At 33.7% G+C, this 12106-nt stretch overlaps 1 protein-coding gene across 2 annotated transcripts in view; it reads left to right on the top strand.

The window, feature by feature from the left end:
* TXNL1 (thioredoxin-like 1) overlaps positions 1-12106 on the top strand; it is a 33634-nt gene that overhangs the window by 9931 nt on the left and 11597 nt on the right. For both annotated transcript variants that reach the window (XM_012651789.1, XM_012651790.1), the window contains exons 2-5: positions 1550-1646; positions 3736-3909; positions 9739-9861; positions 11568-11637. In XM_012651789.1, coding sequence (XP_012507243.1) covers positions 1550-1646; positions 3736-3909; positions 9739-9861; positions 11568-11637 — 464 coding nt within the window. The remainder of the gene's footprint in view (positions 1-1549; positions 1647-3735; positions 3910-9738; positions 9862-11567; positions 11638-12106) is intronic.

The raw sequence follows: 12106 nt of genomic DNA, 5'->3' as shown, positions 1-12106 counted from the left end.
TTTAGTGCTTTTTGTGTTCTGTTTAATAGATTTTTGCTTAGTTCAAGTATTTGAAAGTGTCTTCTGTATCTTTTCCTAAAACCCTACTGTTTTACCTTTTACATTTAGCTCTACAATCCACCTGGAATTGGTTTTTTTTTGGTATGGTATAAGGTAGGGGTCAAGATTCATTTTTTTCATATATGACCATCCATTTGAACCAGCACTAGTTATTGAAAAGACTGTCCTTTCCCCACTGCACTACTGTGTCAAGTTTTTCCTAAATCAGCAGATTGTATGTGGGGTGGGGCTGTTTCTGGACTGTTCTTTTTACATTAGTTTCTTTATCCTTGTACCAGTGCTGTGTACTCTTAATTAATAAAGTTTTGTAATGGTTCTTAATATTTGGTAATGTATTTTCTTTAGCTTTGATTCTCAAAATGGCTTGGGCTCTCCCTAGTATTTCCCTATTTATTTTAGAATTTAAATTTATAACTTTATACAGTAAAACCTGTTGGGATTTTATATGCATGTTAAAGATCAAATTGAGGGCCGGGCGCGGTGGCTCAAGCCTGTAATCCTAGCACTCTGAGAGGCCGAGGCGGGCAGATTGTTTGAGCTCAGGAGTTCGAAACCAGCCTGAGCAAGAGCGAGACCCCGTCTCTGGTAAAAATAGAAAGAAATTAATCAGACAACTAAAAATATATAGAAAAATATTAGCCGGGCATGGTGGCACATGCCTGTAGTCTCAGCTACTCGGGAGGCTGAGGCAGAAGGATCGCTTGAGCACAGGAGTTTGAGGTTGCTGTGAGCTAGGCTGACGCCACGGCACTCACTCTAGCCCGGGCAAAAGAGTGAGACTCTGTCTCAAAAAAAAAGAAAAATTGAGAATTGATATCTTGGCAACAATGAGTTTTCCAATTCATAGGCATAGTTATATTCCTGCTATTTGTTTAGGTTTTCTTTAATTTCTCTCAATGAGAATAAGGCTGGAAGACTTAAGACTATCAGACATGAAGACTTTATATGTGTATAAATTATATATACAACATTAAAATTATATTTTTACTGGTTTTTTTTTTTTTTTTTTTGAGACAGAGTCTCACTCTGTCACCCTATGTAGAGTGCAACATAGGTCACTGCAGCCTCAAATTCCTGGTCTCAAGCAATCCTCCTGCCTCAGCTTCCCGAGTAGCTGGGACCACAGGCAGGCACCATGACGCTCGGCTAATTTTTCTGTTTTAAGTAGAGACAGGTCTCACTCTTGTTCAGGCTGGTCTCGAACTCCTGAGCTCAAGCAGTCCTCCTGCCTCGGCCTCCCAGAGTGCTAGGATTACAGATGGGAGCCACCGTGCCCAGCCTGACTTAATATATTAATGATATGTTTACTTATTATTGCAATGTGGTATTGATACATGTGTATATAAATAACCCCTTGGAAAAGACTGGACAGTTGAAAGCCAGGAGTATCAGTGTGTGTTTTATGTTTTAATTGAAAAATGTTTCAGAGTATAAATTAGTGTAATCTTTCGTGTTATTTTACTTAATGTCTCTTTTCTCATTCTCACAGGTGCGGACCATGTTTGAGGATTGCCCCAGCATTCAATTCTATGAGTAATAAATATCCACAGGCTGTTTTCTTGGAAGTAGATGTACATCAGTGTCAGGTAAGGGAAAAGAGTCTTTTTTTTCTTTTTAATTTACTTTTAAATCATTTTGAAATCTAACATTAATATCCTTCATTTATGTCTTTATGTGCATAGTATTTATTCCTTTAAAGATAGGAAGATGTTATGTTGACATGATCATTACAGATGTCATTATGGCTACATTAGTTAAGAAGGGTAGCACATTATTAATTGCTTCAGGTTTGTATTAATATCCTTCTGATATAAAATTAATATGTTAAACTAACAGGTCATCTGGCAGTTCTGTGTTTTACTCTCTTTGTTTATCTTTTGCAAATCTTGAATTATATCTTATATTTCTGAGGCATTGGCTGATTATAAAGCCATGGCAAGGAATTCTTGGTGATAGTTTGATTTGAATTGATTGGTTTATACTCTTATATCTCCAAAGCTGCATACTGAGCAGAAACTTTAAAATGTTGATCAGCCACACTGTTGTAGGTAAATTGCCCAGATTACTTAGGTGGAATAGTATGTCACAGTTTTGTATTTGCATATGTAGAAATGTGATCTTTGTTACATTTCTGAATGTGGAAAAAATTTTAAAATATTATGTAGTTTGTTAGTAATTTGGTGATTTGGTGTAAACCCTTCATTACATGTTTATGTTTCAGTACTTACGTCACGTGTTATTGGACTGCATCACTAGCCCTTATTTTAAATATTCACTATCTCTTATCTGAAAATGCTTTCTTCCTTAGCTTTGCTGGCTGGTAGGGTAGCCAATAGCTCCATGTGGTCACTGAGCACTGTAAATGTGGCAAATCCAAATTGAGATAGGCTGAAAGTATAAAATGCACATCAGATTTTAAGGACTTAATATGAAAGAAAAAATGTAAAATATTGCATTATTTTTCTAGGTTGGTCATGTTGAAAACGCATGTATTAGATTCATTAGTATTACTAAAATTGATTTTAATCATTTTTTTTTACCAGAAACTTTTTTTTTTTTTTAAGAGGGCGAGTGTGTGTGAGTCAGTATCTTGCTCTGTTGCCTGGGCTACAATGCAGTGCCATCATTATAGCTCACTGCAGCCTCAAACTCCTGGGCTCAAGCAATCCTCTTGCCTTTGCTTCTCAAGTAACCAGGACTATAGGCATGTGCCACCACACCAGGCTAATTTTTTTTATTTTTTTTGGAGATGGGATCTTATTTGTTGCCCAGGCTGTTCTTAAATGCCTAGGCTCAAGCAGTCCTCCTGTCTCATCCTCCCAAAGTGCTGGGATTACAGCTGTGAGCCACCATGCCAGGCCAAATATTAGAAAATTTAAAATTGCATATGTAGCTCACATGTGTCTTACATTATATTTCTTTTGGATAACACTTTTCTAAAAGGTCAGTAATAGTTTTTTCAATTATGAGGTTTAGAGAAGACATTCCTATGTTTTCTTTACATTCTTTTTCCTTAAAAAAGATAGTGGTACCTTTTCATAGTATATGAATATGTAAGGTGACACATTTACTTTACTGTTTATACTTGTCATGAAAAGTTTAAACCAGAATACTCAATGGTTATTAGGTAATTTCCATTCAGTAGTTAGTCTTATTAAATTGTGGAGCTAGGGCAGAATTTGATGAGTGATCAGATGTTATTTCTGTAAGAGTAAAAATTGGGTGAGGGTTGCAGTGCAGAAAATACTACTTACTTTTCACTGGCGGACTGGCTACTGTTTTTCAGATGTATGCTTTTTCCTAATAAGTGGTTTGTATTGACTTATCAATACACTTCTTGGTTACTCGTGAGAAATACTCTGTAATTGTGAGAGAGCTGTCTGGTATAAAGCACAGTTTCTGTATTGGAAGCTAATTGTTATATGGGATGAAGTATTTACCAGTAAAACTGATAAAAATGTAGGGGATATTCATTGGGGTATAAAGGTAATATATCTATGCCTCAATAGGAACTCTCTTAGGAATAGGCCTACTTTTTCTTAAATAACAATTGAGAATACAGTATTTTATGTATTAGTTCATGCTTGTGATATTTAACTTCCATGAAGGTGTAGAATGAATATTCAGAGTGGTTTAAGATTTAATTCATAATACGGTCTAACTTGCCAATTCTAGGGAACAGCTGCCACCAATAATATATCAGCAACACCCACGTTTTTGTTTTTCCGAAACAAAGTAAGAATTGATCAATATCAAGGAGCAGATGCTGTGGGATTAGAAGAAAAAATCAAGCAGCACTTAGAAAATGACCCTGGAAGCAATGAGGACACCGATATTCCAAAAGGCTATGTATGTAGACTGAAAAGTGAAATCATGATATAATATCTTATACCTGTCATTATTTGGTTAAAATGAAATTGACTATGTTTTCATGTTTTATCTCTTATTAGTTCAGAATGCTTTCAAATAAGAACTTTCAAACTAAATTTATTAGCTGACCGTTGAGTTTTGTTGTCTGTGTGTGTTAATCATAATATCATAACACATTTTTTTCTAAATTTTTCCTACTAATTTTCTTTGCCATTTATTTTTTATCTGCTTTTTGAACTATTTTGATAGCCATTTTTAAATGCTTGTTTTATACTTTTTTTCATAAAAAGTGAAGAAACATGCATTGGAAAAAATTTCTACTTTTTGATAATTATGTAAAATGACTTGTAAATTTTATTTTTTAAATTTTATTTATTTTTTTGAGACAGAGTCTCGCTCTATTGCCCAAGCTAGAGTGCAGTGACAAGATCATAACTCACTGCAGCCTTGATCTCCTGGGCTCAAGCAATCCTCTTGCCCAGCCTACCAAGTAACAAGGACTACAGGCTTGTGCCACCATGTCTGGCTATTTTTTAAAAAAAATTTTGTAGAGACGGGGTCTTGCTATGTTGCCCAGGTTGGTCTTGAACTCCTGGCGCAAGAGATCCTCCCACCCCAGCCTCCCAAATTGCTGGGATTATGGGCATGAGCTACCACACCCGGCCTGACTTGTAGATTTTAGTTGTGACTATTGTACACAGAACTTCCTTTGCTGCCACTCACTTCCTATAGTTTTCTCTTGTCTTTTTAAACGTATCCCTGTTTTCTGGTACTCTATCTTTAAAAAAAGTCTAAATATTGATTTTGCTTTTTTAGAATCAAATATGACTTTAGTGTCACACGTGTTACCCTAAGTTTTAAGAATACGTTATCATTCTAAATAATAACCTAACGACTTGAGAACTTAAAGAATAGTGTTTGAAAACTACATAGTATGAATAGTTGTAATGCAGCATCTTTATCATTTGAGAGCTCTTCAGGAAGGAAGCAAAATTCGGAAGTACTATTTCATGGTAGCAGATTTGTTTATACAAATTGGTAAATCCTGCATGCTAAAATATACATACTTCTTAATTTTGTGGTTAAAAAGCTATTGCACTGGCAGATCAAAGAATGAATTTTTTAAAAAAAATGTTAACCTCACCTTAAAGCTAATATATTAAACAATATTATTAAATATATTTAAGCAGATCTATCTCCTGGGGCTACAAATCCTTTCTGTAAGTCCTTTAAGTTCATGCTGGATAAAGAGAAATGACAGTACAGTTGATGTAAGAGATTCTTTTTGTGTATAGGGGGTGGGGTGTCAAAAAGTGTCATAATGTGATACTGGCATTAATTATTTTAAGTTAGGGAAGTACAATTAGTATTTATTTAAAATAGACCTATAATTGTTATATCCAATTAGAAAGAATTTAAGTCAGGGTTGTGACACCTTTTGGAAAGTTTTGGAAATCATTTAGCATATAAACTATTGGGTTTACATCTTTATTTTTTTCCTTTATTACTAAGGGTGTTTGCATGAAAATGTGTTATGAGCACAGCAGTCTTGATGCTTAGCTATAGGGATACTTTATAAATCAGCTAAGTATGATATCTGTTTTGGCCTCAGGTAGGAAACAAGCAGGAAATGTGAAGTTTTAAGAAATAAAAATTTAGCTTTCATGCAAATGTTATGGATAAAATATGAAAAGCTATTGTAAAAACATTTTCATTTTTTCCCGTCTGGTGTCCATCAAGACATTAAAGTTTTGAATTATTTACATCTTATAGCATTATTAAGTATTTAAAACTGGTAATGTGTTCCCAAGAGTATCATTGTTCTTAGAACATAAATAGAAGCCTGATGGAAGTAAGAGTCACTTGATGAAAACCTTTGTTTTAGGTAGATTTAACCATAAGCATTGCAGAAATATATTGACAATCTTTTATAAAATTGTGGATTTCTTGGAATAAAGAGTTTCAGTCATTATTTTTTTAACACCCAGAGGCTATGCAATTGTTGGTTTTATACATCCTTTTGTTTTAAAACTCTTGATTTGACTGGGGCCAGATTAAGAAGGTATGAGAAATCTTTTAAAAATTCTTAAGACTGAGTAATTTTAATTCACTCTAATTTAAAAAGAGAAATATGTGTATCTGTTTGGGGGGGTTTAAGATATTGCAAAAGATGTAGGTATGATACTCAAAAGGTAGAATTATAATAGATTATTATTCAGAAGAGAGTGTGTGTTAACATGTGACTTTTTGTTGATAATAATTGTACATATTTATGGGGTACATATGTATTTTGATAACATGCATATACTGTGTGATGACCAAATCAGGGGAACATCATGTCAGACATTTATTATTTCTTGGTGTCGAGAACATTCCTTTCTAGCTACTTTGAAATAAATAATAAATTACTAATTGTAGTCACCCTACTGTGCATAAGGACTTTTAGTTTTTAAAAATGTTTATTGAAGTTTGGAAAAATTTAAAACATTATATCTTTTCTCCCCCGCATTTGCTAAGAGTAGATCATACAGAACATAGCTTCACATAGCCTACCCCTATCCCCATGCCCACTAAGTCAAATCTTCCTCTCTCTAAAAGTTTGAATGCTTGCCACTGTTGAAATGAACTTATGCTGGTTTGTCTTCTGAATCTTTAGGCTTGTTACTGTATTTTAACACACTAGACCTCTGAACTATAGGTTTTGGTCTACAAATTTGTCAACATTCATCAAAATAAAATCAAACTTTATTATATAACCCTAATTTGTGCAGTAAGTTGACAAACCTTTCTTGAGCCACAAACTTGGAAAGGTTTTTCTAACTTTCCTATGTTTCTTATGTTGGATTTTCTTCCCTCCCTACCAAATAGAATTAAACTTATTTTTTAAAAAAGCACACAGAATAGTATAACAGACCATGTATACCCCTCACCTATGTTCATCGATTATAAATATTTTCCTATTTTTACTCTATTTACTTTTATCTTTTGCAGAATCATTTATAAGTAAGTGATGTATATTGTGATAGTTTATCTCTAAATATTTAAGCATGTAGTTCCTAAGGACAAGAATATTTTCCTGTATAACCAAGATACTGTTATCACTCCAACAAATTTAATATTGATACAATATCTCTAATTTCCTACATTCAGACAAAATGTCCTTCCCCATGTAGTAGGATCAAATTAAGGATCAAGCACTGTATTAAGTTGTCAGTTCTCTTTCATGTTTAGTCTGGAAACTTTTCTCTACCTTTTTTTTCTTTTATGATTGTACTTTTTCAAAGTCTAAACCAGTGCCAATCTAATGATATGGTAGTTACTAGGCACATGTGTCTGTTGAACATTAGTTATATGACTAGTGCAATTGAGGAACTGAATTTTTAATTTTATCTAATTTTAATTTAATTTTAAATTGCTACATGCAGCTAATGGCTATCATATTGATCAGCGCAGGTCTGGACTATGTGTTTTATAGACTCACACAATTTGGATTTATCTGATTGCTTTCTCATGATTCTTTTCTCATATTTGGCAAGTTGATTACATAGGTAGTGACAATTAGTTCTTACCAAATGTTTGCAGAATATGACAGTTCACAATTATCTCAAATGTGCAATGTAATGCCAGTTTGTCCCATACAGTGTTGTATAAGAAAGTACTTTAGCGCGGCTGTTTAAATGTGGTACTTGTTTTGTGTGGTCTGCAATGAATAAAAATAAAAATTATTTTTTTAAAGAATTTATCCACTTAGCTTGTTTTCATCATTAAGGTACTGGAAGTCAGACTGTAATGTCTTCATGCCTGGGATCTTAATCTTAGATGTAGTATTGAAGTGGCGTCTAGGTAGGATGCAAGACATAAACACGTAAAAGATTTTGTCAAAACTGCCGTTTTAAGGCAAATGTTCACGATGCTCAGAATGATTCTACTACAGTAGAACTTTGCTCCTATAGCCTTTATTTCTTCCCTCCCCTCTTTTTGAATTGGCTAAATATGGTAACCTAAATAATACATTTAGTATAGTGTTTGGCTTTGAAAGCGTTTAGGCTATTCTGTGAATACTTAGAAGTCTATACTAATGATTATTAACATTTTGATATTTATTTGACATGTAAAAATGTTTTCTTCAGTCTTTCAGAACTATGTACATATGTATTAGTGTCTTTATAAAAATAATGAAGAACCTTTGTGATAGGACATGGGTCTGATAATCTGTAATACTTGGTAAACTTTCAAAATAATCCCTGTTTAGTAGATGAAATGGATACTTTTCTAGAAAATTATAATTTACCAAACCCATTAGAAGCAGAACACCTAAATAGACCGATCACCATAAAGAAATAGAGGAAATAGTAAAAGATTTCTTCCATAAAAGCCCATATGACTGCACAAGTAAATGTTGCCAAATCTTTAAGGATCAGGTAACCTAGTGTTACTGCAACTACTTACTACTTAAGACTGTAAATAAAACAGAAAACTTCTAAATTTCATTTTGAAATAAGTATGACATTGGTCCCAGAGTCTGACAAAGTATGCACCAATAAAGAAAGCTACTGGTTAGTAGCTGGTTAGTATCAATTATGAATATTGGTGTAAACATTCTAAATATAGTTTTACTAAAAAAAATTCAACAATTCAGTAGTACATTAAAAAGCCATCATGAACAAAATTGGATTTATTTCAAGCATGCAAGAAATGTTTAATGTTAGGAAGTTCACTTATATAATCTGTCACATTAGTAGAGCTAAGGAGAAAAATCGTGATCTCCAAATATGCAGAAAAGGCATTTCACAAAATTCAGCACCCATTTACTCCGAAAGCATTCAATTAAATCTAAATAGGGAACACTACAGGCATTTCCACTAAAGTCAGAAACAAAACGATCATGACCACTAACACCACAACTTTTTGACATTGTGTTGGAAGTATGGAAGTATAAGCCAAACTATTAAGAAATCTATAAGCTTAAATGACTATAGATTAAAGGAGATTTAAGAGATGTATTAGCCATATATGTTTATGCTTTTTTGGGATTTTTATTCTAAGTCTACTATTTCAACTCAAAACATTTATGAGATAGTTAAGGAAATTTGAACAGTGATGTTTAATGGTATTAAAGTGTTATTGTTTTAGTTTTGATAATGATATTTAGGATGTGTTCTTTTTTAAGAAAATTCTTATGTCTTAGAAACTCAAATGTTCAAGAATGAAAGGAAAAGATGTCTAAGATCTGCTTCAGAGTAATTAGAAGGGTTAGGATATGTTTGGGTAAAGGTGAAACAAGATTGGCTGTGAGTTGATAATGATTGTAGCTGGGGGTGGTGGATACATGAGGTTCGCTATATTTATTTATGTATGTTTAAAATTTTTCATAATAAAAAAATTTTGAGTTCCTATTTGTTACTCATCTTAAATCTAACCTCTTCGTGGTTATAGGTTTAAAGAGTCCATGGCTGCCAGGAGAGGGAAATAGCACTTCTTTGGATCTTATAGATACTTTAATTTGCGTATTTTCTATTGTAAAACACTGCTATAAAAAATATATGTCAACATTTTATAATCTTACGTAAAGACTTGTTTCTGATACCTTATCAAGTAGGCCAAGACTAGATTTGACTTTAATAATTAGTGGTGGATGTTCAGAAAGTCGAACGAAAGGGATATTACAAAAGTTTTGGGAACTATTTTAAAAGAAAAGTTTTGTTTAAAATTGCCTAATTTAGAGAGGATCACAGATTTAAATTTTTATTAACATTTTTATACCAATTCCAAATGCTTTGCCTGAAATTTTGATTTAATTTTCTTCAGATGGATTTAATGCCTTTTATTAACAAATCCGGTTGTGAATGTCTTAATGAAAGTGATGAGCATGGATTTGACAACTGTTTACGAAAAGACATGAGCTTCTTGGAGTCTGACTGTGATGAACAGGTATTGAATGTTTAAGTTAAAGCGTGTAGGGACTATCATTATTTATGCCTGCTCTTGTTTCTTTTTCTCATTCCCTTATGTCTCTCCTTCCCCAATGATCACTTTTTCCTTTTCTTTTTATAACTTTTAGTTTCTTTGACTCCTGTCCTTTGGATATACATCCCCGCCTCTTTTCTCTGTTCTTCTATGCGGGCTGCCAAGTGTACTAAGGCAAATCGCAGAACTCTTGGATTGGCTCCGCTGCTGAGTTGAGCTGTTACTACTGTTTGATCCTTTTGTTCATCCTTGACCTGCCTTCCATACTTTTTTCCCCACCAGATAAGTTTATGTCTGAGAAATAGAAACTAATCAGATGAGCACTCCCTGTATGGGGGGCTCCTTGCCCCCAGATATAAAGCTGTGTTGTATTCCTTATGCTTCCCTGCATTGCCCTTGTCACAGTGGAAGTAGGTTGTTACCTCCTTAATTAAGCCATCTTTATCTTCATGTTGGCTGTAATTTTCCATAACTTACTTTCTATTCCATTGTCTCAGATTTGACCTTGTTTTGGTTGATCTTCTACATAATCACAAAAGTTATTTTTCTAAAATATAAATTTGAATGTTTCTTAGAAAGAGAGCGAAATGATTCTTCTCTGGCTTCAAAAAGAGGGTGACTTGATCTGTTTCTAGCTTTCCAGTCTCATCTCTTGCTCTTCACTTGTGGTTCAGTTCCCTAAACATCATGGCTGTTATTTTTTGACACACTATTACATATCAAGTATAAAAAATATTGGTGTAACCAAAGAAAATAGTTCAGTTATTTTCTTAGGCAGACAGACCACACTATTATTCTGAAATCAGAAATCCAACCCTTGTCTTTCTTTGCTCTAACCAGAGTTGCCTTATTGTACAGCTTTGTACATTTGCCTATTGTACAGCTATCATTCACATTGTGTTCCTTATAAATTAGGCCCTAAAAATAATGTGATGATGCATGTCAGCAGGACTGGCTACAGCCTTGCTGACATTTTCCTGCCAGGGAAATCTTCCTTCCAGGGTAGAAACATCGGTTCTACCTCAGATTCAATTTTGGCTGGAAAGAAGATTGAGCGAATAACTCAGTTTCTGAAAGATAGGCATTCTAACAGTGTTTTGTATCCCAGTTCCCTTTTGTGGCCTTCCAGATTCAGTTAGTCAAATAAGTGTAGGATGGAGTTTTGGAGGTTAGTGTAGAGCTGTAAGCGTCTTCCTATTTTGAGTTTTGGGTCAGAGTCCATTTTAGAGCTAATCTCTCTGCATAACTTGTGAGTTGCTTACAAATTGTTGAGTGATGTGGCTAGATACTTGACAAACCATCTTAGAAAACATGAGCTATATGCTAAAATATATGGTTTAAATTTTATTTTAATTCGGGAATTTTGTTTGATTTGTTAGAAAGTAGGTTGCTTGCCATTTTATAGGTCACAAGACCTTAGGTTCTTATGCACAGTTTTAGTATTTACTCCGTTAAATTTTTTTTTTTTGCTATCCCCTTGTATAAATAATTGATGGTGATATTTCTCAAATGTTGATTTAACAAGTACTTTCAACTTACTGATTTTCCATATCACATTGGTTTTGTTACATGGATTAGTTTTTTTTTGCCTTTATTTTAATTCTGCTTTGGTGGTTTGTGTATTCGAGGTGTTCAAGAGCCATTTTAAAATGATACTATTTTCTCCCCAGCTACTTATTACTGTGGCATTTAATCAACCTGTTAAGCTTTATTCCATGAAGTTTCAAGGGCCAGATAATGGTGAGTAAAGGATAATTCTTCTTTAAACTAACTTCCTGCTTTGTAGAACTATTAGCATATATTTAAAACTTATTATTAAATAAAGGTAGATATTCCTTGTTTTGGGAAAGAGTGAAATTGTTATTGAACAAAGCAATGAGGGTAAATAAATGGGGAAATAACATGAGACTATTAGATACTGAAAACATGAAAGGGAACTTTTTTTCTGGGAAATATGTAGAGGAAGAAAAAGGGAACTTTATTTCATTTTTAAACTTTCTTATTTTAAAATTTGATTGTTTTCTCTTAATCTGAAAACTGCTAAATCCTTTCTTCCAACTATTACTCTAAAACTCTAGGTTCTAAGCAGCCATTTTTTAGAATTAAAACTGAGAGAGGGCCGGGCGCGGTGGCTCACGCCTGTAATCCTAGCACTCTGGGAGGCCGAGGCGGGTGGATCGCTCAAGGTCAGGAGTTCGAGACCAGCCTG

This window comes from Propithecus coquereli, unplaced genomic scaffold (genome assembly GCF_000956105.1).
Source record: "Propithecus coquereli isolate 6110/MARCELLA unplaced genomic scaffold, Pcoq_1.0 Scaffold37, whole genome shotgun sequence".
In the NCBI taxonomy this organism is placed as follows: Eukaryota; Metazoa; Chordata; class Mammalia; order Primates; family Indriidae; genus Propithecus; species Propithecus coquereli.
This window is presented reverse-complemented; position numbering and strand designations above follow the sequence as displayed.